This window comes from Engystomops pustulosus, chromosome 5 (genome assembly GCF_040894005.1).
Source record: "Engystomops pustulosus chromosome 5, aEngPut4.maternal, whole genome shotgun sequence".
Lineage (NCBI taxonomy): Eukaryota > Metazoa > Chordata > Amphibia > Anura > Leptodactylidae > Engystomops > Engystomops pustulosus.
In genome coordinates this window covers 181,075,955-181,102,928 of record NC_092415.1, presented here as the reverse complement: position 1 = coordinate 181,102,928, position 26,974 = coordinate 181,075,955, and the positions used below count along the sequence as shown (strand labels likewise).

The 26,974-nt window shown below is 41.6% G+C and overlaps 1 protein-coding gene across 1 annotated transcript in view; it reads left to right on the top strand.

The window, feature by feature from the left end:
* PTPRN2 (protein tyrosine phosphatase receptor type N2) overlaps positions 1-26,974 on the top strand; it is a 644,507-nt gene that overhangs the window by 207,355 nt on the left and 410,178 nt on the right. Inside the window, exon 10 of the mRNA XM_072153967.1 lies at positions 10,856-10,942. Coding sequence (XP_072010068.1) covers positions 10,856-10,942 — 87 coding nt within the window. The remainder of the gene's footprint in view (positions 1-10,855; positions 10,943-26,974) is intronic.

Here is a 26,974-nt window from a genome sequence, read left to right as displayed (position 1 = left end):
TTATTCCATTACAATTATACTACTATAACTGTGCTGTGTTCATATATACAGGATAGGAGTAGTTGTATTGTGCTGTGTCTATTTAAACAGGATATGAATAGTAGTACTATGCCATTTCTTTATATACAGGATAGGAGTAGTAGTACTGTGCTGTACTCATATTTACAGGATAGGAGTAGTAGTACTGTGCTGTACCCATTTATACAGGATAGGAGTAGTAGTACTGTTCTGTACCCATATATACAGGATAGGAGTAGTAGTACTGTACAGGGCTTGAGTAGTAGTACGGTGCTATGTCTTTATAAACCGGATAGAAGTAGTATTACTGTTATGAGCCTATATACACATGATAGGAGTAGTAGTACTGTGTCCATGTATACAGGATATGGGTAGATATACTGAGCAGTACTTAAAAAGAAGACAGGCAAACAGACAGAAGACTACAAGCAGACAGACACAGAGACACAAACATAAACCCATACTTACCTGACACATGTGCTCTGTCACTCCCTCTTTGTGCTGTGCTCACCAAAAAGGACCTTTGGAGGTCTGTCACAGGTTCTGGAAGGTCAATAGTAATACATATATGTTGGGAGTCAGCACACATATATATCCATTGAGACTAGAGCAAGGCTGCACTTATCACTGTATACAACTCTATCCTAGGGAGTGGGCCCCTCAAAGCTCTGGGACCTGGAGCCACTGGCCCTTTGCCCCCCTGGTAGCTACGTCTCGGGCTCACTCCAAAGATTTTTGATTAGGTTAAGGTCTCAAGACTAGCTAGACCACTCTGGGACCTTGAAATACTTCTCAGCGCCACTCTTTAGTCATGGCCATGTGTCATACTAGAAGACACAAAGATCTTACTTGTTTAAGAGGAGCAACGTTTAAATGAATTCCAAGTTAGCCTGTACCATATACTTTAAGTATAGGATTGTCCTTCTAGGCCAAAGCAGTTCCACTCTGAATAACCAAAACCGGCTTTCCCAGACCTACAACAAGGTCTTATTTGTGTCCCAAGGCTTGTCTCAAAAAAAGAACTTGGAAATTAAAGGACTTTTCCCACGAACAGAAGTTAGGCCCCCATTGAAGGGACCCCACACGGATCACGAAAACGACGATCTCTGTCAGCTCCATAGAGATTAATGGAGCAGAACGGTCATCCGCGGCCGTCTGCTCTATTACTCTGATGGAGCGACAAGAGGTCTGACAGAGTTACGTGGGACCCCATGAAACCCTTTGTTTTCATGATCTATGGGGGTCTCATCACTGAGATCCCTACCGATCAGCAAGTTAGGCCCTATCCTGTGGATAAGGCCTAACTTCTGTTCATGGGAAATCCCCTTTAAGGCAAAAAAAGAATTGGCAAAGAAGAGGAAAATCAACTTGTGGGTTGTAGCACTTAGACAATGATAAAAAAAATTTTTTTTGTTGCAGTTACAAGTGGGATTGGCAACTCTGGGATCAGAATGGCAGAGTTAGGAATATATCAGAACTGTATTGGCGTCCTGTCCTATGGATGCTTCCATATGTTGACATTTTGCTTCTCCCAGATTCCCCAAACCAGATTCTGGGCCCTCCTTGTTCTTTTGAGGCCAAATCAATTTCCTGGGTTGCATTATGTGTAAATCTACCCCTGTCTGCAGTACAATTTATGTAGTTGGTTGTGTCTAAAGTTCAAAATAAAAATTTATTTAATTAGTTCTCTCAGATAGAAATTCCTAATTATGGAGAAAATCACATGACATCAAAATCACATGACAGAGATAAGGCTATTTGCACGTTGGAATCGGTAACTACTTAGTTTTCATGAAGTTCATGTTTCCTTATATGTAACGATATACACTTTTTCTACAAAGAAAACTTGGCTTCAATCTCAGTTTCTCTCTGGCAAGTTTCAGAAACGCTGGAGAGAAACTCATGCCAGAAAGGATGCCGTAGTCTTCTATGGGATGGTTTCTGGCATCTGGTGCATCAGTTTTGATGCCAGATGTCTCCCTTCACAGGATGCTGTGTTTTCTGCCTGGCTATTCTCTCTGTATGGGTGCCAGATGGGGGCATTCGGTGCAGCTAAATGTCATCATTTGTGTCCGGCTTTAGTGTACAACTGTGAATGCAGCCTTCAAAGGCTCCTTCCAACTAAAGTACCTACATCTTCTAAGCCATTACTTCCAAGCCCGCTTAATATTGTACCGTTTGCCAATTGCATTTGGGTAGGAAAATGGGATTAATTAATTTGACCATAAACAATGGTATCTCATGCAATGAAAAATAAAGGATTATTGGCGCAGTGGGACAGTAGGCGCACATATAGAGCCTCAGTCAGGCCTGTGTGTAGGTAACTATAGAACATTTTTATTTCGGGTGGGTTCACATCTCGTTTTTTGCATACTGTTGACGGATCCGTTTTTTAATTGAGAAACACTTGTGCTACAACGCATCCATTCATGCCTATGGGCACGACAGATGCAAAAACAGTGCACATTTGTTGTCCTGTGAGTCTTTTCCCTTTTTTTCGTTTTGGTTGAGAATAACATGGATGCAAAACGTATCCTTTTTTTTACCATTGGTGTCTATGGACGATGTATGCAGAAGGTGTTACAGCATATGCATCCATCTATCACATCCGTTTTTATGCCCACATACAGATCTTATAGATCTCATCTTAAAAAAAAAGGTAAACGTTTTATCTCAACGTTTTTAAAACGTTTTTATCACTACGTACACAGCGAATGCAATGTATAGGTCACAAAATGTAGACATATGAAGAAAAATGCATCAGTTTTTGTAAATTTTGCAGCAAACGTCTAACAAATGCAAAAAAAGCCAAGATGTAAACCCAGCCGTACGGATATCAGAGTAATCTGCTGTATAAAGTAGATGGAAAAGTTTCCTAATTACAAATTCCAGGTAATTCAGCACGAGAACATATTTCTTAGAATCACATAACCTCTTCATTTGACTGACGATAGAAACTCTAATTATTGGGTTTCCGTGTATTTTTAAAAATGTTCTCGGCTGATAAATAATTCTATTGGATTCAATGTACCAGAACTTAAGTTAGAAGTCATTGGATTCTGCCTGTGAGAATTTTTGGCATTCAAATTAAAAATGAAATCACTTTAATTTTGTCCACGTGCTTGTATCTTCTCTAGAATTACAATGTATTTCTATTTTTTTATTGGTAAGAATTCCACTAATTTAGTTTGTATAGAAAATACGTTTGGAGCCGTGTTCTTGCTTCATATGATTCTGTTACGCCATTTGCCGGCGTTGGCTAATCCAATATCTAATTTGTATGAAAGTATCATGTAACCTGGATCAGTTTAGCCTGTCACGTCCTATTTCTTGCCAAGTCTGTGCAGCAGACAAGGAAATAGGGGCGTATTTTGATGTGAATTCCATATGACACATCCAGATCTTCTCTTCTATAATAGCCCTGGAGACTTAATTCCCATCCATTCTGCTCCATTACTACATTAAGGGGGCCTTTCTAAATTTTAGTAATCTTCACTGACCTTCGCAGGTGAGTATCTGAAATTGATTTTTACAAACTGTCACCCGAGTTGTAATTGGTTCAGACGTGCATCTGTGTTGAGTTAGGACAAGTATTCATCACGCCCATCGAGGGACGACAATGAGCAGCACGGGGAGCATGAAAACTGTGTCAACCAGTAAATATGTTAAAATTGGAAAAGATTGTCGCTGCTTTATCCTGCTGGTGTGATGTATTGTAAAATGTCACCTTAAGATACCCACTAGAAATAAATGCAGAGATTTTTTTGCAAGTTTTTGCTGTAAGTTTTACCTTCTAAACAGATTCCGAATAGAACATTCCATTTTTAACGTAAATTGTCAATGAATTGCACATTATAGGAAATGGTTTCAATTAGAATTATGTACGGTAGGTAAAAATAAAAACTTTCAACAGGAGGTCAATATTGGGTGTGGCATGATTTGTTTCTATGGTTATGTGGTATATATATATATATATATACATTTTTTAGAAAGTAGGTATATCAAAAGTATTTGTACTCTTATTTCTCGACATCAACCTTGGCAGTTCTCTGTAGAGGGATATACAGGCAGTCCCTGGGTTACGTACAGGATAGGTTCTGTAGGTTTGTTCTTAAGTTGAATTTGTATGTAAGTCAGAACTGTATATTTTATAATTGTAACCCCAAACAGAATTTATTTGATCTCTGTGACAATCGGATTTTAAAAATGTTGGATTGTCATAAGAACCAGGATTAATATTAAAGCTTATTTGCAGACATATTTAATAACTGTTACAGCTGTTTATTGTAGCCTAGGGCTAAAGTACAGTAATTTAACAATATCCAGAGGTCTGTTTGTAACTAGGGGTCGTCTGTAAGTCGGGTGTTCTTAAGTAGGGGACCGCCTGTAACTTCTACTACTTGTAATGTTGCATGACGATACTAGCCAGTCATGGCATTGCCATTTGATATTGCATCAACAAAGCGTTGTCATGATTATTATTTATTTATAGAGCAAGATTAATTTCTTACAGTACAACAGCTCAATAAGGGGTTCACCAGGGTCGGCTCCAGGTTTCAGTGGGCTCCTGGGCGACAGAGCCTCAGTGGGCCCCTTTGTAGTGAACTGGTGATGGTATTAAAGATTCAGAAACTAAAAGAGTCTCCTGTTCCCTAAAATATTCCCTAGTTTATCATCCCAAATAACCCATGGTTATTTTATATACATCCCCCTCATGGTTATTTCATACAAAAGCCCCCTCATCTCCTACGGATTCATGAGATACAGCTACCGTCACCCACATGGATTCCTAATGGTCAGGCTCATGTGGGCCCCTCTAGCAACTCCGGGCCCCGGCACTTGTCCTTGTATACCCAGTGCTGGCGCCGGCCCTGGGATTCACATACATTACATTAAATGGAAGAACTAAAGATAGAAAGATACATTGAACTACAAAAAGTATAAGCTACTGGTAGTACCAAGCACAATCACTCAATCACCATGAATTTAAAAAATATACAATAATGGGCACAATTAGCAGGCACCACAACCAATAATTCAACTTGGATATTGTGTAAAGCCTCAAATTTGCATTGCAGCAAACATTTTATAAAAGCCGTCCCTAAATGATGTATAGTACTATCAGTTTCATTTTCTAAGTAAAGATGTTCATGGCTCCTGTAAGCCACTGTCATCATATTGGGATTCATGGTAGGAATAACCACATTCAGCTGTCACCTCAGTAACAGTGAGGAGAGTATTCATAGGGGATGTTCAATGCTAAACTCTCCAACTCCGTCATTTACATCTCACTTCAAAATTGATTTTCTAGATGATAGCACCAAACCAGGTCATGAAATAAACATGATTGGAAAGGTATTAACCTGTTTGGCAACAAACAGATAGGGATTTAATAGATCAATTTCTGCTGGCAGGTTCCCTTTAAACCCATATTCTAAGAATATTTGCCGATGTTCATCATAATGCTCATTACAATTGTAAAAAATCCTGGGGTTTTTACACTGACCAGTAGACCTAATAATGGAGTGAAATTTCTGTTCTGTTTTCAGTTCTCTACTATTTTCAGCAGTTGTGTCATTTTCATCACAGACATTTTTTACAAGGAAGAATAACACCTCTATTTTAACCTCCACTTTTTACAATAGGTGACGGTGAAATCTTATCTACTCCCTCTCCTAAAATATCCACTTTCATTGACCTCAATAACTATAAGACACCAACAACCGATTGTCCATGTTACTGCAGTAACATCAACTGCCACCCCCATGATTACCCACAAAAAATTTGGATACAAAAAATATGATAAAAAAAAGATTAGAAATAAGTTTTATAAATACAAAAAAAAACCTGATGATCCTTTCCCTTTAACATACTGGGGCACATTTACTAAGGGTCCGCAGGCGTGAATCCGTCAGGTTTTTCCCGAATATTTCCGCTTTGCGCTGTATTTCACGGGATTGTGGCGCACGCGATCGATTTTTGGCGCAATCGCGCCGACTTTCACGCAACAGAAATGGGGGGGGGCGTGGCCACCGGCCAACCCGAAGGATTCGGAAAAACAGCGGAATTTAAAAAGCCATTTGTGTCGCAAGATCAAGCACTCACATACACCAGAAAAAAACAGGTGAACTCCGGCGTACCTCGGCGCAGCAGCGACACCTGGTGAATATCGGCGCACGGACCTTAGTGAATCCTGGCAGAACCCGCCGCTGGATCGCGACTGGACCGGGTAAGTAAATGTGCCCCATTGGGGCACATTTACTTACCCGGGCCTGCGCGTTCCCCGATCCGGAGTGTCCGACGAGAGTGCACTTTGCATTGTGCGCCCGATATCCTGCATGTGTCGCTTCCCCGCTCAGGTCCACCGGAGTTCACCTTCTTCTCCCCGGTGCATGTAAGCGCTTCGCTTGCGACACAATTCTGAAGTAAAAACCCGCGGTTTGTCCGAATCAGTCGGATCGTCTGACGGCCCGCTCCCAGATTTGTGTCGCATAAAATCCGATCGTGTGCAACACAATGCCCTTCTAAATCCCTGTCCCGGCGGCGCGATCCCTGAAAAGTCGGAAAACCGGACAGAAATGCGCTAGCGGGACCCTTAGTAAATAAGCCCCATTACTTTACATACAAAGGATCTGCAGTCCTGTTAACATGGCTTTAATCTTCTTCCTCCCAATCAATATTTCCTAGCTCAGAAGTTTTTTCGATGCCACTATAATCTCTTCCCGCCGCTGCTTAGGAATATAGAGTAGAGCTGACAGCGAGCATTGTATCATTTTGTGGGAATTCAGACTGCTACATTACATGACCTAAGCTGAACTTTTTCAACTGAGATGATATCGTCCCCCCCACTTTGGATAAGTATTGTTATAAGGAAAGACACATCTACATTTGTTCAATTTAGTCTCTAGTGTTTCTTCGTGGCAGCACAAAATGGTCTCTGGGAAATGCTTGTTAGAGAAGAGGAGAGCGGCGGAAAATGACATAATTTGTCTCCTATAAATTGCCCGTTAGCTCTTCGCCGTTCAATTTAGAAATAATATTTAGTCTGACAATCCAGATAGAAAGCTCTAGAATATCACGCGATGGTCGGACGCTCATTTCATGCTTCCGATGAGCTGTTGTTTACACAGTAATTACCTATGGGCAGCTACTTAGCGAGCCGACAGCCCAGAAGATCACAACGTAGGTCACAATGAAATGTCGCTATTTCTAGACGTAAGGCCACCGAAGCTGGAGATGAATAGGCTGTATTTTATTTTTTGCTAATTCCATACATCCATTCCATACAGAAAACGCGTGACGTCAATCCGCATGCAGTGAATGCCTTTTCAAGTTCCTTTTGCGCAAACTGCTGGGATTTGACCCTCCACCGCTGTGCTCCGCTTAGCAATCACTTCCTCACCCACTGTGTGTAAAAATAAACCCCTTATTTCTGCCAGAACAACATAATAAATACAATATTCCCTCCATTTTATAAACCCTGCTTTTAAGAATTTTTTTTTTTTTTAACTCCGTGAAGTCTGGAAGAACACATAAATGAGCATTAAGCGTCTGCAGCTGCTCCACACTCCTACTTTAACGTATTCTTGTCTTGTCAATGCCAGGCCACGCAGGGAGTTGGTGGAACAATAATGGCCTAATGGGGAAATGCCAGGCAGGAGCCATTGACACAATAACAGTGCGGAAAGAAAAGCTTTCATTAACATGAGTGTAGAAAAAAAACGACTCTAGTGAGAAAGAGTGAGTAATACAAAGCACGTTAAAATGTATATTCAGACGTGGCAGAGCTGGAGTCTTGATTTATTGCTTTTACTGTAAAAATATAAAACTATGAAAACGATCCAGTTCAGAAATGTAAAAGTATATAGAATTCACGTGTAAGGTTAGAAGGAAGTGCAAAACGTGTAAAGAAGTCATAAAATATAAATATGTGGTCAGCCCCTTTTTAGTGTTTTTTTCTGGTGCAGTTCCCCCTATACTGTACTATATAGATCTCATCTTCATAGAGAACTCTTTGCACATTCGGGAGGTCCATCCAAGACTTTTCATGTTAAATCTGGAACGCCCCCATCAGTGCTGAAATTTGTGAAATAGTACAACCGCGCCACAAAAGGGTGACGTGCGACACAAATTTGGCGCAGGCACTTCATAAATAACTTTGTAAGCAGTTTGCGCCTAAAAGAAAGTGCAAGTCTGACTGGCGTCCGAAAACTGGTGCATGGCCCTTAGTAAATGTGCCCCATCGTGTCTAACTTTTGGAAAAAAACAAAAGACAGTCCAAAATGTTACAAATCTCTTAAGAATTTTTGATGATTTGTTTTTTTTTCAGTATTAATAAAATGTTTTAACAAAAAGTACTATATGCTATTATATGCTGCCAATTAAAGATAATGTCAAGCAATTTTTTTATTTTTCTTTTACATGCTTTGAGAATGCTGTAGCTACACTGATGCATAAACATATCTTGTTTTTAGTCCCTGAACCGAGTGATTTTGCTGAAAAAACAATCATAAAATTATGATAATGAGGCTCTGTCGCTCCTGTGGCTGCCGCGGCGCTTCTCCTCTTATCCTAATTATGCACTGCTCCAGTCTCATCACTGTGTTGTCCCTGACAGGCAGAAGTAATCAATCACTGCACCTTCCCCCAGCTGCTGGGTATGAGTCATCCAGCTCAGGTTGATTAGTCCTGTCTGGACAGTTCAGGAAGCTTTGTGTTATGCGTTTATGTAGGCAGCCAGCATGCAAACCAGCTTTCCCAAGGTCCTCAATTTTATAATTTTTTTTTGAGCAAAACCACTCGGGTCAGGAATTAAACAAGAACTGTTTCTGCATCAGTGTCGCTACAGCATTCTCAAGTTATGTTTGGTTCACAATGCATAAAAACAAATGGCAGACTTTTTTTTTAAGTATTACAACAAGCAAAAAACAGCCGCCTCAGGAAAGTACATAGTACAATAAATATCAAGCATTAGTGATACAAACAAGGAGTAAGAGTTATACCACTAAAAGATGCCACACTTTTTAATATGCATGTAGGTATCCTGATCCCACCAATGTGCCCAAACCTAAGTTCCCTAGATAGATAAGCCACCCTGTAATCATCTGACATGATCAAGTGTGTATATAAGTAAGGAGCAGGGGCGTATGTAGGAGTGGGAGGGCCCTATAGCAGACTTCTGAATGGGGTCCTTCTTCCCCCTCAAAAAATATATATATATTTGTATACTCAGACACTCTTACACACATACACACATTTATAAACTCATGTGCACACATGTATACACTGATTCATACACTTATACTGACCTGTCCCAGTAGCTGCTGACCACATGGGGAAAGTAGAAGGCAGGAAGTAGAGATGAGAGATTCCTAATCCTGATGTTCTGCTGTCTAATGATGGGAAGTCTGGCTTGTCTTAGTGAGCTGGATCATTATGCTCCTCTCACTAAGAAGAGCCGGCTCTTCTGGCTCCCGAACGGCCAGCCACTTCACTAAACGCCACTTTTAACCCGATTTTATTGGGTTAAAAGGGGTGCGGGTTTAATGAGCTATCGGCATTCACGCGAATGACCTATCACTACTGCTGTCCCCTTCCCCTCCCCTGACTCATTCTGTGCACTGTTATATACTGTACATATTATGGTTTACAATGTGCAAAGTAATATGTATATAATGGTCCACATCCTGCATTCTTTAGTGAGCCAGGTCAGATGCCAGGGCCCCCTGAAACTGCAGGCCCCATAGTAGCTGCTATGGCTGCTACCACTGTAGTTACTTCCCTGGTAAGGAGTAACTATGAAAAGCCTACCACCTCAAAGACCTACCACCCCAGTGTTTATTGCTTAAACCCTTACTACCTCTAACTTTATCTTGTACCTTTTGTGGGCCTTTAGTATGTGGTAACTTTAGTACCGTAGTATAATCCAGAGTTGCTTCCTTACGAGTCTGCCAACTTTTATCTACCTTGTGTCATTTATTATCGCCATTTTAATCCTGGTCTATTTCTGATAACCAGAATGACGTCAGATTTTTTGTATATTCTACTATATCTTCCCTTTATTATATAACACGTCATTTATATATAGATTAAAATATAAAAAAATCTAACATTTGTAAAAAAATTATAAAATCTAAAAAATGAATAATATAATATATATAATATCAAGGGTGGTACGGTGGCTGAGTGGGTAGCACTTCTGCCTTCTGCCAGGGGGGTCCTGGGTTCGAATCCCACCCAGGTTTACATCTGTAAGAGTTTGTATGTTTGTGTGGGTTTCCTCCGGGTCCTCCGGTTTCCTTCTACACTCCAAAACATACTGTTAGGTTGTTTAGATTGTGAGCCCCATGGGGACAGGGACCAATTTGACATGCTTTGTGCAGCGCTACGTAATCTGTAGCTGCTATATAAATAAAGAATTATTATTATTAAAATATAAAATAAATAATATAATATAAAATAAATAATAAAAAGATGTTTATCCTTACAAATGATTATATATATATATATATATATATATATATAAAATTTTTATATCAAGACACACATATGACAGTTCATCTTTGGATGGATTGGGGACATCATACACTTCCTAAGGATTTCATTTACACTATATTGTTTGTCCTATTGCTGGAAAATTCAGGTGATTCATCATGTTCTCCAAAGCACCTGATCCCTATTCCCTAGATATCACACTCTCAATGTGACAGGAATATAGCAAGCTATGGCTTTTATATCTTGAAAGGCCAAGGTGATAACTCTTTTGGGACTTAAGCCTTTCGCCTATTGATGAGTTCCATTTTTTTGCTAATGCTTTTTCTCTGCTCTCTCCTTACAGCCCCCTGACTGTGGAGAAGGGTCTAGAATTATTAAACGAGGTGGCCGTGCTCCTGCAGCAGCCGATGACCGTGTTTAGTGATGTCAGGTAGGTTTCATTATCTGCCTGCCTTCATATTTTATTCCGTCCTGTGATCCTCTTTGCGTTTGATTTCCATCGCCATTCACAATCCTTAGTAAAGTTATACTGACCTGCTTGAGAGAAGACCTTGATATGTGGGTATCAGAAGCGTTCTCTAAATAAAAAACAGACTCAGGATAGATTTTTAGAGAAAATTTCAGTGAGGAAAAGTCGTGTCGTTAAGGATACGGCGGGAATATTCTACTTGATGAATAATGCTATATCATTTTACCATTACAGAGAAAACTTGGAGATTTTTTTTTTTTACATTTCAAGGCTTCCACCGAAAGAGTTAGAATGAGAAATAGCAAAATTGTAATTTTATTAATAAGATACTTATCCGTCAGAAATAAGATTAACTATTTGTTTTAGGGAGGAAAAGTAGAAATAGATATATTTTTGCCTATGAACCATTATGTATGGTAAAGTCAACTATACATCACAATTAAAGATGTATGTAACATAATGGTAATGCTTTCCATAAGCGACCGGACAAAGATGGACAGTGAGCCCTAAAGCTGTTCCTGCCTAATTGATGACAATTGGTAGACGTGACCTTTCTGCACCATAATGCAAACATAGAGACAAAAAAGTACAACACAAATAGTTGTACAAATGCAGGTCAAATCAAGAGGACAATGCAGTACAGAATCTATAGTCTAGAAATGCTAGCAAGCACCAAGGAGGACAGGTTCTGGAAAATGGGCAGACAATCCTCTTATTAGATATCAGAGTCCTGGTCTAGAAAGTTCATCACGGCTAGCTTAACTGTCTGCAGCCCAGAACAAACTCAACAGGAAACAAACAGGAGTGGAATAAGGCAGGGTACAGACTAGTGCAGGACAGAATACAAATTAAGTACATGAGCGTATCTTTTGAGTCACTTTACAGGCAGCAGATGACACTGAAGCCTGAACAGGCACAGAAGTTACAGTAACATAATTTTAGTATTAGCAACTCTGGCATTATATCATTAGGATTTGTAATACTTTTGGTACCAGTCTATGGGGATTTCTAGCTACATAATGCAGGATACTGTATAGAAAACTCATAGACCTTTCGATCCTTTTGATGGTGGTATATAGGATGGTTCCCTCAATCCATCGCTGATGGACACGCCAATGCTACCAGTTTTTATATACCTCAAAAACGTATTAAATAACTTACATATTCTGCTGTAATTATAGTTGTTATGAATACCAAACATGTTTCTGACGTGTGAGTAAATGCAATAAACATCATTTTAATAAAATATATAAAATGTAAAAAGGTTGAATTTAAAAAAGTTGTAATAGTACGGCACACATCGGGTGCGGGTGCATGGAGAGGGCTCACAAGCTGAGCCCTCTCCATAGCTGGTAAGTCTTTGCTGCATCCATGCCATGACAGCCTTGGGTCTTCCGAAGACCCAGACTGTCTCATTTTAGTATGGCAATATATGGTAGGATCGATCAGACAACCTAGAGTTAAAGAAAAAAGGGCGTACGGTCCTAAAAATGGTAAAAAAGTCATCAAAATTAACAAAAAATGACACCACCCACAGCTCCGTACACTGAAGTATGAAAAAGTTATTCGTTCCGGAAGATGGCAAAATCCCCCCCCCCCAATTTTTTTTTTTGTAAATGTATGAAAACATTATAAAACCTATACAAATTTATTGTGATCACACCGACCCAAAGAATAAAGTAGAATTGTCATTTGTGGCGCACAGTGAAAGCCGTAAAATCCAAACCCACAAGAAAACCGCCCAAATGCGTTTTTTCACCAGTTTTACTGCATTTGGAATTTTTTTCCCGCTTCCCAGTACACAGCATGGAATATTCAATACCATCACTATGTAGTGCAATTTGTTACACAGAAAACAAGTCACAGAGCTCTTTACGTGTAAAAATTAAAAAAAGTTATAGATTTTTGAAGGTGGGGAGTGAAAAATGGAAATGAAAAAACAAAAAATGTCCGGGTCGTTAAGGGGTTAATAAAATTGCTGAGGAAATACTTACTTGCTTCCAATGTTCTAAGCACTGAAAATTCCATTTCCGTGACATATTTGCTGGAAACGCTCTAGATATTAGCAGAAGATATTAGGGGACCTATATAAGTATAAAAAATGGCAAGCTGTACATTCATAGGAGACTGATTTCCTTTTATTATTACATCACAAATTATATTATATGCCATAATCTTGTTTACAGCCCTAATAATCTGCCCAAACCAATGGTTAATAGGTTTTAGCCTATGGCTAAGCATAGACTAGTACTGTCACCCGTATCCTTCTAATAACACTGCTGGAAGACCTACCCTCATCCAGAAGGCAGGAAAGATAAAATTAATGATGTAATATTGCAAAATGAGAAATAGTGTGCAAAGACCGATATCACGCCAAAGGGCTAGGCCTCACTGAGACAATTGTCTGCCTTTATAAGTGCTATGTGTATGCACTGTGCCATCACAGGAACACGCTGAAAGTTAATACTTGACCTGTGTCAGAGGGAAAAAATATTGTTGTGCTGTAGATTCCATATAAAGAACTTGAAGTTTCTAATAGTTGTGGATGAAACCTGCTAAGTTAAGATAAATTCTATGGAATATTGAGAGTTTAAGAGTTTGATAAAGCAGGGCCAGTGCCAGCACCTGGCAACCCCAGGCAAGTACCGGGGCCCACAGCTGCTGGGAGGCCCACTCGTGGCCCCATACCCGTCCCCAGCAGCCTGGCCGTGCCGGGTGCTGGTGCCCTAAAGCGGCACTACGTGTGCTGCAGGACGCATGTGAATTGCTATGCGGCTGCGGGCAGGAGGAGGAACTTGGCAAAAGGGAAGCTCCAGAACTGAGCAGAAGACAGAGGTGAGTACTATTCTTTTATTTTGAATACTCATGTTTACTAGGCCGTGGGGAGGAGAGGCTGTATATAATGAATGGGGGATGAGGAGGGGGCTGTATATAATGGATGGGTCGGTGTGGAGGTGCCTGCATATAATATATGGGGGTGAATATAATGTATGTTTTACTGATGTCTCTATCCCTCCAAGTCATGGAAAGGATCTGCAGTATACAGTTTGTATACCCCACCTCCTCACTGACGCTGACAATGCAAACCCGTCACCCCTCATGAATTAAAGAGACATGTGACTCTCTGAAAAATTCCTGAGGGCAACTTGAAGTTTTTTTTATCTTTACATAGCCATGTCTCCCTCTGCTCCCAGCTTTCTGAGCAAGTGGTTAATGATGTAGCAGTGCTGAGTCACACAACCACTGTCTGTATGTGTGTCTCTCTCATTGCATTGCAGCAAGGGATTGTGTACAACTTCCTTTTCCCTGAAGGTGAAAGTAAAGACAGCTGTATATGTCTGTAGTTGAATATTGGCAGACAGTCTAGTTCCATAAGGCAGCATGTTTGCAGAAGTGAGACCTGTCAATCAGGAACAAAGAGGCATGGTAGCGCAGAGAACACTGAATATGCAGGACCCCATTACTATCACTGGACTCACATCAGGTGAGTTGCATATAAGTTTACAAACTGATTTCTTTAACAGTGTACCATGAAAATTAACCATTTAAGGATAAGGGCAGTGATTTTTAATGAAGTATTTATTTGGGGTGGGTTTAAATTACATTGCAGGTTCTCTTTATTATTTAGTTCCATACTTGATTTTTGCACCCTTGTAGTGTGTACTCTGTTTGACAAATGTTTTTAGGATTTGAACTATATATACTGTTTATATATAGTATGAGTCTATATTCTCAACCGGGTCTCCATTCCAATGGCAATAAATAAAAGCTCATAATATGAAACATAATGGTTTCCGACGATGTGACTGCTATATCTGCATTTCTTAGGCCCCTTCCACACTAGCGTTGCATTTCGCGTCAGGGTGCAATGCGTGAAAAACTGACGTTTTTGGATGCGTTTTTGTTTCATTTTTCGTTGGAGTCATTAGCGTTTTTGCGTTTTTCACGCGCGTGTTGTTCGCGTTTTTCTTGTGTTTTTGGTGCGTTTTTCAAGCGCGTTTTTTAAGTCAATGACTTAAAAAAAGACTCGAGCATTTTTCAAAGGGACCATGGTTCGGGAATAAAATGTTTTATTTAATTGAAAAAGAATGTCTTCTGATAAGTTAGCAGATGTATGCAAACATCTGCAATCTATTCTTCACTGTTCCGCGTGTATATTATCTCCCGACAAGTTATCAGATGTGAAGAACAGTGAAGAATAGAATAAAAACAGTGAACACAGGATCATTTAAGTAAAAAACACAGTAAAGAACACAGTGAAGAATAGATTACAGATGTTCGGCACATCTGCTTACTTGTCGGGAGATACACGCGAAACGGTGCGAACAAAATAGTATGTGAAGAACAATATATATGTGTGAAGAAGACATTGCAGATGAAAAACGCTAGTGTGGAAGGGGCCTTACAGCTATATCCCTGCTTGTACATTTTGTAAGGGATCATCTTTTTGGTTTCACTTCCAATAAAAGACATAAAAATGTAAACAAAATCTTCTGCCTTGAATGTGAGAATTACATCTACTTGGAACCAGCACTTAGGCTTTTCCGTACCATCCAAATCGCAGCTGAATTGATTAAAAATCCTGTGCCCTGTATATGATAGAAATACTACTTCCTAATATGTTTTGTTAATAGCTATGTAGCTGTCAAATAATATCCATTATTCCTTATTACATCATTAAAGACCATTAAAACGACATTAGCATGCTCATGTAATTATGCAAGCGGACGTAAAATGAGCGTGGTTATGATTTGATCATCTCATTATGGGCCACGGTATAGCCTATAGTGATTGATAGTGGACCAATCTGGAGGAGTATAGGTGTCGGCACTAGGATGCATGACCATTAAATCCCAATATATCCTCCTAAGCGTTCGTGATGTCCTAGGATTTTTGGGCACGGTACTCAAACTGCCTTTAAATCACGATTACATTAATTCCCTTCACCAAAGTTGTAATACCCATAAATGCACCATGGTGCAAAGGAATTAAATGGTAATTTGTCTTGTATAAATTTTGCATGGGATCTTTTCCGGATGATAAAGTGCTGCCTATAAACGTTTATCATGGACGTAAATTCTGTTTGTGGTGATTGATTGAAATTGACGTCCTGCATCTGTCCTCGGTGGAGCTGGAAGAAAAGCGTAGACATAATGCACTGGATCTATCTTTAGAAATCGACTGGTCCTTTCATTAATTTTAATGAATGTTTGCCCATCATGTCTTGAGTATGGTCGCTCTCAATCACTAGTTTTTATCTCGGATCATCATTATAGTGCTCTCTGGGGAGAGAAAATAGTGGATTGTGACAACCTGAAAGGTCTTATGCCTGATGTAAAATTGCCTCATATCCATATATTGCCATTTACTTTTATATAGAACCTCTTATATAATGTTTTTTTGAGGCTCCATACACTGTGAGTACTTAAGGACATACACTGAATGTATGGTTGAATTTTTTACATCTGAATATGTCTTCTATGGACTCTCCTATGCTTTTTTTTGTAAGATGCCTTTGTATAAGAAATATGGCTCTGTATTTTTATTATATTAGTTATATAATATATTACATATTGGGGCTTATTTACTAAGGGTCCCGCAGCCGCATTTCCGTCGGGTTTACCGATTTTTCTGGGATCGTGGCGGGGATTGTGTGGCATGCGATTGTTTTGTGTCGCAATCGCACCAGTTTTCACGCGACACAACTCGAATGGGCGGGCCGTCGGACGATCCGACGGATTCGGTCTACGCGCGGAATTCAATTTGTGTCGCAAGCCATGGACTTACATGCACTGGGAGGAAGAAGGTGAACTCTGGCGGACCTGATCAGGAAAGCGACACATGCAGGATATCGGGCGCACATTCTTCATGAATCGTGGCAGATGGGCATTCCAGCGGACAACGCACAGCGGGGATCACGCAGGGACCGGGTAAGTAAATGTGCCCCATTATGTTATGTTAAAATGTATTCGGGTGAATATTAATCAAATTTATGAAAATTTGTAATTTGGGATAGCAGAAGTCTCTGCATTTCTTTTGTTAGCACTTCAGGAGTATTTCCCCACTGAACCATAACTTCTGTTTCTATATAACTTTATTGTTGTAAAGGAAAGATGGAAAGTTCGGACAGACATTGACAGTGACCCTTAAAACATGGGCCTAATTGCCCATCCTACCCTAAGGAATAAGTGACAACTGGCTGACATTTCTCTCCTAGTAGTAGTAGTAGAGCAACTTGCAAGGTTTATTAGAAGTTCAGGATTGGGGCCAGGTTGGGTTCCCAAATTTTCCCATGGTTAATGTCCCCAATCGCTGATGTCAGCTCTTTATATGCTGCTGGCAAAGGTGCCAGCCGTATTAAAATGTCCGCGGTCACATGGAGATTAACCTGCCAGCAGAGCTGGATGCTGCCATTTTGGAGAGGATTGTTGGTACCCAATGTTGTAGGGGCAAGGGGTCAGGAGTGACAACCCCCACCCCCAAAATGGCGCCATGAAGCGGTGCTGCCGGGTCAGTGCTAGAACACGCTCCTGTAGTGGTTTAAATGGCTCAAGTGACTATTCCAGAAAAAAGATTTTTAAATTCGGGTTCAGCTGAATCCAAATTTCAATGGGTCGACTCGCCACTAGTCTTGAGCCAAAGTAAAAACAGAGACAAAAACAGAACAGAAGAAGGACACAGAAGAAAAGTTGTACAAATATGGGTCAGAACCTGTAGTACAGAATTAAGAGACAAACAGATGGTCTGAAGATAGGGTCAAAGAATCCAAAATACAGAATTCCAGAAAACTCTAGCAAGCACTGGGAGGAGGCCAGACAATCCTCTTATGTGATATCAGAGATGTGGTCCTCAAAGTGATTGTAGGTGGTATACTTATAGCTCCAGGCACTGCGACTATGGAAATCTTCTTAAATATGTTATTCATGGCCTCCTTCCTTTAATGCTAATGAATCGGAAGGCTCATTGTCTCCAGAGCCCTTGAGTGCTGTAGCTTCACAGGATGTTACAATGAGCACTTCCTAATGCTAGATTACACAGGTCGACTTTTCGAGAATTGCGCCGCCGGGACAGGGATTTAGAAGGGCATTGTGTCGTGATTCGGACAAACCGTGGGATTTAACTTTAAAACTGTGTCGCAAGCCAAGCACTTACGTGCACCGGGAAGGAGATGGTGAACTCCGGCGGACCAGATCGGGGAAGCGGCAACATGCAGCATATCGGGCACACGATGTAAGTGAATCGCGGCACAGTGCATTCTCGTCGGACACTCCGGATCGGGGAACACGCAGGACCGGTTAAGTAAATGTGCCCCAATGTGTATAGGGCACAGTATGAAAGGGAGCAGACAGCAGAATGACAGGACTAGGGATCTCTCATCTCTAGTTCCTACTGTGTACTTGCCCATGTGGTCAGCAGCTTCTTGGGCAGATCTGTGTAAACGAATACACTCACCGGCCACTTTATTAGGTACACCATGCTAGTAACGGGTTGGACCCCCTTTTGCCTTCAGAACTGCCTCAATTCTTCGTGGCATAGATTCAACAAGTTGCTGGAAGCATTCCTCAGAGATTTTGGTCCATATTGACATGATGGCATCACACAGTTGCCGCAGATTTGTCGCCTGCACATCCATGATGCGAATCTCCCGTTCCACCACATCCCAAAGATGCTCTATTGGATTGAGATCTGGTGACTGTGGAGGCCATTTGAGTACAGTGAACTCATTGTCATGTTCAAGAAACCAGTCTGAGATGATTCCAGCTTTATGACATGGCGCAATTTCCTGCTGAAAGTAGCCATCAGATGTTGGGTACATTGTGGTCATAAAGGGATGGACATGGTCAGTAACAATACTCAGGTAGGCTGTGGCGTTGCAACGATGCTCAATTGGTACCAAGGGGCCAAAAGAGTGCCAAGAAAATATTCCCCACACCATGACACCACCACCACCAGCCTGAACCGTTGACGTCAAATTCTGACCCTACCATCCGAATGTCGCAGCAGAAATCGAGACTCATCAGACCAGGCAACATTTTTCCAATCTTCTACTGTCCAATTTCGATGAGCTCGTGCAAATTGTAGCCTCAGTTTCCTGTTCTTAGCTGAAAGGAGTGGCACCCGGTGTGGTCTTCTGCTGCTGTAGCCCATCTGCCTCAAAGTTCGACGTACTGTGCGTTTAGAGATGCTCTTCTGCCTACCTTGGTTGTAACGGGTGGCGATTTGAGTCACTGTTGCCTTTCTATCAGCTCGAACCAGTTTGCCCATTCTCCTCTGATCTCTGGCATCAACAAGGCACTTCCGCCCACAGAACTGCCGCTCACTGGATGTTTTTTCTTTTTCGGACCATTCTCTGTAAACCCTAGAGATGGTTGTGCGTTAAAATCCCAGTAGATCAGCAGTTTCTGAAATACTCAGACCAGCCCTTCTGGCACCAACAACCATGCCACGTTCAAAGGCACTCAAATCACCTTTCTTCCCCATACTGATGCTCGGTTTGAACTGCAGGAGATTGTCTTGACCATGTCTACATGCCTAAATGCACTGCGTTGCCGCCATGTGATTGGCTGATTAGAAATGAAGTGTTAACGAGCAGTTGGACAGGTGTACCTAATAAAGTGTCCGGTGAGTGTATATGTATGTATATGTGCATAATTGTGTACGCATAAGTGTATAAATGTTTGTAAGAGTGTATAAATGTATATATCAGTGCATATGTGTGCCCATAAGTGTCTAAATGCGTTACCAAATATGTATGTTTTCTGAGGGAGTAAGGGGGGGCCCATTCAGAAGTCTGTCACGCCCCTGTCCAACGCCATCCATTCCCTTAATAGAAAGCTGCAATGGCTTTCAGAATCTGTAATCTCTAACAATGTCTCTTCCATTTTAGTGAGATGTAATAAATATTTGCTTGGGATCCTTGTGCCACCAGTAATAAACATGAATACGTATCATCTGCATATTCTGAAGACGGGGAAGAACATCAGAAACCCGCTGAGCTGTAGAGAGGTGTCACTATAAATATCTGCTGTATTTATTCCACTTAGTTGTGCGATACAATATCCCGCAGAACGGATAAACTTGTCATAGGTCACCGATACCCATGTGGGCTGTGTTATAAGTCAACATGTCAGGCGGTTGCGTTCTGCTTTCTCTAGCGCGCTCGCAGTGTTTACCCTCTCACACCTCAAATAGCTAATCAGCCAGTGGATTAAATGCACTCAACCTAAACGCTAAACCAGTCTTCCGTCTTTCCACTTCATCATGCTGATTGATTATGACATCCCCCCGGTGCTGTAATAAATGTGAACACATGAAGGAGTGATTGGAAGCCGTAGGGATAACTCAGACTGGCTGGCAGCTTTATATACGTGTTGATACTCTACCACCATCTAGATAACTACAGACATCTATTCTTAACTTTTATTTGATCCGACATTGAGAAGCTGCTCTATGGCGCGTGAAGTCTGGGCTCAGTATACAAAATGTTTCACCCCATCTAAAGGAGTTCAAACGAATGGAGCTGCCGCCTAGATAAGTATTTCATTGACTTGGCCAGGCGTCGTCGTCCGTCACTAAACATGGGGAAAGAAACAAGCGCAAATACAGTGACTCATCGTCTTCTAGTCGAATTGTGTCTATGCCTTGGAGGTTGTCTCTTTTTAGCATTTCTTTTCTTTAGGAGTTTTATTTAATAGTTCCCCAGTAGAACACATTACCGTATTTTTCGGTATACGGCGCACCGGATTATAAGGAGCACCATCAATAAATGCCTGCTAAAACATCTAGGTTCATATATAAGGCGCAACATCAATAAATGCCTGTTAAAACGGCTAGGTTCATATATAAGGCGCACCAGATTATAAGGATGAATGACCTGCAGGTGGCAGACCTGTGCACAGTTCAAGGCAGCTGTTGTCTGTCAGTACAGTTCATATATAAGGCGCACTGGACTAATCATGTAGAGTATATCAATAACTCCCTAGTCCATAAGGATAATATATGCAGTGATGTCACAGTACAGAGATAATACATCTACTGATGTCACAGTACAAGGTTAAAATACACAACTATGAAACAGTCCAAAAACATACTGGTAGGTTGATTAGATTGTGAGCCCCATTGGGGACAGGGACTAATTTGGCAAACTCTGTGGATAGAAATGGCAAAAAAAAAGAGTACTTAAAAGGGATGAAGACATATTTTTATATAGTTTTGTATTTTTATATTTCCTCCTCTTTTATATCCCTGTTTCAAAAAAAAATAATAGGATAACTTTCAGTATCATTTGAATGGCCATAAGACCAATGGACACAGCTTAACTGGCCTTAGAAAAGAGAAGCAAAGCCGCCTCCGATACTAGCCTATTGTAGAGATACCATGTGTTGGACCCCCACCAATCTAATGTTGATGGAATATTCTAAGAATAAACCATCTATATCATATTTCATAAAAGCCCCTTAAAAAGAACCTGTCACCAGTGACCTTCCCACAAACCACACACAGTACCTCTTAGAGGTCTTTACGCATTTTCACTGTTACCTCTATCCTTGTAATTAGAGCCACCATTCTTCTAAAAAGACTTTTATTGATACCTCTGTTTCAGTCCCAGAGGTGGGGAGCTACACAGTAAAGTCAAGCTAACTCGCCCTCCTCACTGACGCTGACACAACTAGCCTGGCTGAAGAGAATTCCTGAGGAAGGGGTAGGGAGGAAGGTTGAATGCTCTTCACAAAGCCAGCACCACTCTTAACCCCCACCTTCCTGGGGGAGTGGTTAATGATGTAGCAAAGTCGAGTCACTCACATCCACTGTCTCTCTCTCTAACCCTTTGCTCAGGAATTCTCTTCAGCCTCACAGAGGTTTCTCTGTCTTAAAGGAAACCTACCACTTCGGATAGGGCTTATAAGCAGGACATGCCGTGCACCAGCTCAGGGTGTTTTTAAACTTTTTGAAAGCATTTAATCACTTTATTAATGTTTATATCTGAAGTAGCTTCCCCGCACTGAGGTCCGCGCTCGGCACACCATGCGCGCTACCACTTCCTATGCAGATGCACACACGGTCACACGCATGGTGCGCTGTGTGCGGACCTCGGTGCGGGGAAGCTAGTTCCGATACAAACATTAATAAAGTGATTAAATGCTTTAAAACAGTTTAAAATCATAACGGAGATAAGCGCCGGCACCAGCTCACCCTGAGCTGGTGCACGGCATGTCCTGCTTATAAGCCCTATCCGAAGGTAGGAAGCGGTTTATGTCTGTAGGTGAATAGTGGCAGACATGGTGGTAGCTCTGAGACCTGTCAATGAGGAACATGGAGGCAGCGCAGTGCAGGCAACCATGAATATGCAGGAATCACTTACTGTGATTGGACTCACCTCAGAATTGCATGTAAGTATACAAACTGATTTTTTTTAACATAGCAGCCATGGAAAGAAACCTTTTAGGAATAAGGGAAATGCTTTATAATTGTAGTTTAATTTGAATGGCCGGTTGCCTTTAAATCCAGTGGCTGTGAAATTTTTAACATCAACCCCTGTTAAATCAAGTAACAAAGGGACATTCTTAATGATTATTCCAAAATGTATAATTTTACTTGAATATTTATGTAAAAATATAGAATGCAATGCTTACACTCACGGCTTATACTAGTATGAGGTATGTTTGACTCCATAGGAGCAGATTGCAGCATGTACAGGGCATTTATGATTATCATAAGGAGTCAAATGAGGAGAACAAAGTTTTGTTACATAGTGAATGCTCTTTTTCTGTGCCCTCCTTTGTCTCTGCATCATATGGTTCTGCTCTTCTCTATATAACCCTCTCCTTTATATTCTGCACGGCTCTCCTGCCATTCTCTAAGAGTTTCCTTGAAGTGGTTATTCACGGAGCCTCACACAGCCGGCAGAGGCATTGCGGCAGGAGGTCACAGCTGCACGTCCCAGAGGTGCTGACACCAATGTCAATTCCCCAATCTCTAGGAATCCCATTGATCACTTCATACATAAATACATAATAAATATATTACCCGACACCTCAGCAATCTCCTGCTTATTCCTGACCAGGAGAGATACCATGGAGAGCTGGGAATCCGTGTTTGGATTTTCAGCCACCATCTTTTTTTGCAAATGATTTGCTTTGTGCACTTTGTTGTGGAATATAGTATGATGAATTTTAATAAATCCTAGAGATACTTTATTATAATGTATACCCACTAGTCATACAAAAATGTACCAACAAAACTTCAAATAGATATTCCCAGCCAATTATGGGGGTCATGCAATAATTGACCTTTAATAACCGATGTACAGATTAGTTGATGTATAACCACACAAAAGAGGGAAAACAATTAAATTGGTTGTTCCTGCCATTTATTCTATATTTACTATACATATAGGTACGCCATATCATCCAGACATTAGGATATTTAAAGGGAACCTGTCACCAGAGTGCTATTTTTTTTATCAGGGTACAAGTTGCTATACACAAATTATTGTATATGCCAAATATGTTTTAAAAAAATCTCTGTGTGAGGCTACATTCACACTGACGTATGCCCAAATGGCTACTGCCAGGCGGGAATACGTCGGCCGCAATAGAGAGGAGAATGGGTGACCCCTCCTCGGCACTGTATTGCTCTGTGCAGCCACTGCTGTCTATGGGGGACCTACTGTATGTATGGCCGGATGCTTGTAGTGAGATGCTGGAGGGAGAGGGTGAGTAGTGAGCTGACACGGCATCAGGGGGAGGAAGGGGCAGGAGCCAGGAGTGACCAGGAGAGCAGTGAAGATATTAAACAGCAGACTGAAGTTGTCAATTGAAATTTTCCTCTCTAAGACTCGGCTGAAGCATTTGGCAGTAAGCCAGGTAAAGTTTCACATACTTTAATGATATCAGCATGTATTCCTCATGTGCAATTATTTGTGGCTCTTTATGTGGATGTTTATGTTTTTCAACCGACAATGAGATCCACCTTGTGAAAATATTCCTGATGGGTTAAGAAAAATGTAAAGAAAAAATCAAAAACATATGTCTCCGGAGGTTCCTTAAAGCTATCGATCTCCAGTGTTCTAAATTCACATCAAACCAGAATTTTGGATGTCACGTTTATAAGTTGCCTGTGACCACTGGCCTGAGGCATAAGCAGTCATTTGGCATTCATTAATAAATGAAATTCTGCCTCACTTTAATTGACTCCAGTTTTGATATGAGAAATCTGCCGTAAAAGTTGGTAAATCCGACGGACCCACCTTTGTCATGCCCTCGTCACACACACTTTTTGGAAAGTGGTGGTGAAAAACCTTTGAGGAACTGAGGTCCCATTTCTTCGGAGGGGCAAAAACTGTCAATATACTTCGAAGGTGCCTTCAGAATTTATTCTGTGTGGCAATGTTTAACTCTTCCACAATCCGTGCCGTACATTAAGGCATATTGCAGCAACCAATCGCGAGTGACAATTCTTTGGGCAGATCCATGGGTGCCGCCATATTTGTGAGACTTCATCGGAAAGCGGTGATCGATGGCCATTACAGCTTCGGGTCTTCGTCAGGCTGCATGGTTTACGAACAATGAGCCAGTGGCCATACAGTAATATGGAACGATCAGACCATCTAGGCTTAAAGTACCATTGAAGGTCTAAAAATAGTAAAAAAAAAATTTACAAAAAGACAATAATAAAAATTAATAATAAAAATTCAGATCACCCTCCTTTCCCTAGAATTCATATAAAACGTAATGAACAGTAAAAATCACAAACATGTTAGGTATCACAGTGTGTCAAAAGGCACAATATATCAAAATAAAAAAACGGTTGTTCCCGGCGGTGAACCCCATAACAGAAAATAGCTCCCAAATGTCTGAAATGCTACTTTTACACCATATAATTAATTTTACATCACTTAAAAATATAATTCAAATTGATCAAAAGGTCTCATAATCCTCAAAATGGTAGCAATGAAAACATCAGCTGATTTTGCAAAAAATGACACCTCGCACAGCACTGTGCACCAAAGTATGAAAAAGTTATTGGCTCGCTTAATTTTTGAAAATGTATTTTAACACAATATACATTTGGTATCACTGTGATCTTACCAAACCAAAGAATAAAGTAGATGTATCATTTGCAGCGCACAGTGAGAGTTGTAAGAACTGAGCCCATAAGAAATTAATGCAAATGCATTTTTTTGCCAATTGCTGCACAATTTTTATTTTTTTCCTGCTTCCCAGTATAAAGCATGGAATAATAAATACTCGCACATAAGCTGAGTTTTTCAGCAAAAAAAATGTGCTGAAAAACCTCACCTCGGCTTATGCAGGAGTCAAAAAGAAAAAAAAACGTACATACTCACCCTCCGGCACCCCAATGCTCATTGTGGCCCCTGGTGGCTCCTCTTCTGTCTTCTCTCTGCTGTATTACACACTATGATGCACCGGAGCATTGGGAAGCTCCGCCAGGCATCAGGAGCGCCCGAAGGTGAGTATGTAAATTTGTTTTTTTATGTGCTGGGCAAACTGCGGGCTAGCTGTATACTACATGGGGCTTGCTGGTTGTATACTACATGGGGGCTGGCTGGCTATATACTACTGGTGGCAGGCTGGCTGTATACTACTGGGGCAGGCTGGCTGTATACTACATGGGGGCTGGCTGGCTGTATACTACTGGGGCTGGCTGGCTGTATACTACATGGGGGCTTGCTGACTGTATACTACATGGGGGCTGGCAGGCTGTATACTACATGGGGCTGGCTGTATACTACATGGGGCTGGCTGGCTGTATACTTCATGGGGGCTGGCTGTATACTACATAGGGCTGGTTGTATACTACATGGGGCTGGCTGTATACAACATGGGGCTGGCTGTATTCTATTGGGGGCTGCCTGTATACTACTGGGGGCTGGCTGTATACTACTGGGGGCTGTCTGGCTCTATACTACTTGGGGGTTGGCTGTATACTACTGGGGGCAGCTGGCTGTATACTACATGGGGCTGGCTGGCTGTATACTACATGGGGCTGGCTGTATACTAAATGGGGCTGGCTGTATACTAAATGGGGCTGGCTTGCTGTATACTACATGGGGCTGGCTTGCTGTATACTACATGGGGCTGGCTGAATACTACATGGGGCTGGCTTGCTGTTTCCTACATGGGGCTGGCTGTATACTACATGGGCGCTGGCTGTATACTATATGGGGCTGGCTGGCTGTATACTACATGGGGCTGGCTGGCTGTATACTACTGAGGGCAGGCTGGCTGTATACTACATGGGGGCTGGCTGGCTGTATACTACATGGGGGCTGGCTGGCTGTATACTACATGGGGGCTGGCTGGCTGTATACTACATGGGGCTTGCTGACTGTATACTACATGGGGGTTGGCTGGCTGTATACTATGGGGGGCCGACTGGCTGTATACTACATGGGGCTGGCTTGCTGTATACTACATGGGGCTGGCTGTATACTACATGGGGCTGGCTTGCTGATTACTACATGGGGCTGTATACTTCATGGGCGCTAGCTGTATACTACATGGGGCTGGCTGCATACTACTGGGGGCTGGCAGGCTCTATGCTAATGGGGGCTGGCTGTATACTACATGGGGGTTGGCTGGATGTATACTACTGGGGGCTGGCTAACTGTATACTATTGGGGGGTGCCACGCTATATACTACATGGGGGCTAGTACGATGTATACTACTGGGGGCTGGCTGGCTGTATACTACATGGGGGCTGGCTGGCTGTATACTACTGGGGGCTGGCTGGCTGTATACTACATGGGGCTGGCTGTATACTACATTGAGCTGGCTGGCTGTATACTACATGGGGCTGGCTGGCTGTACACTATATTGCGGCTGGCTGTATACTACATGGGGCTGGCTGGCTGTATACTACATGGGGCTGGCTGTATACTACTGGGGGCTGGCTGTATACTACTGGGGGCTGGATGGCTGTATACTACTGGGGGCTGTCTGGCTATATACTACTGGGGGCTGCCTGGC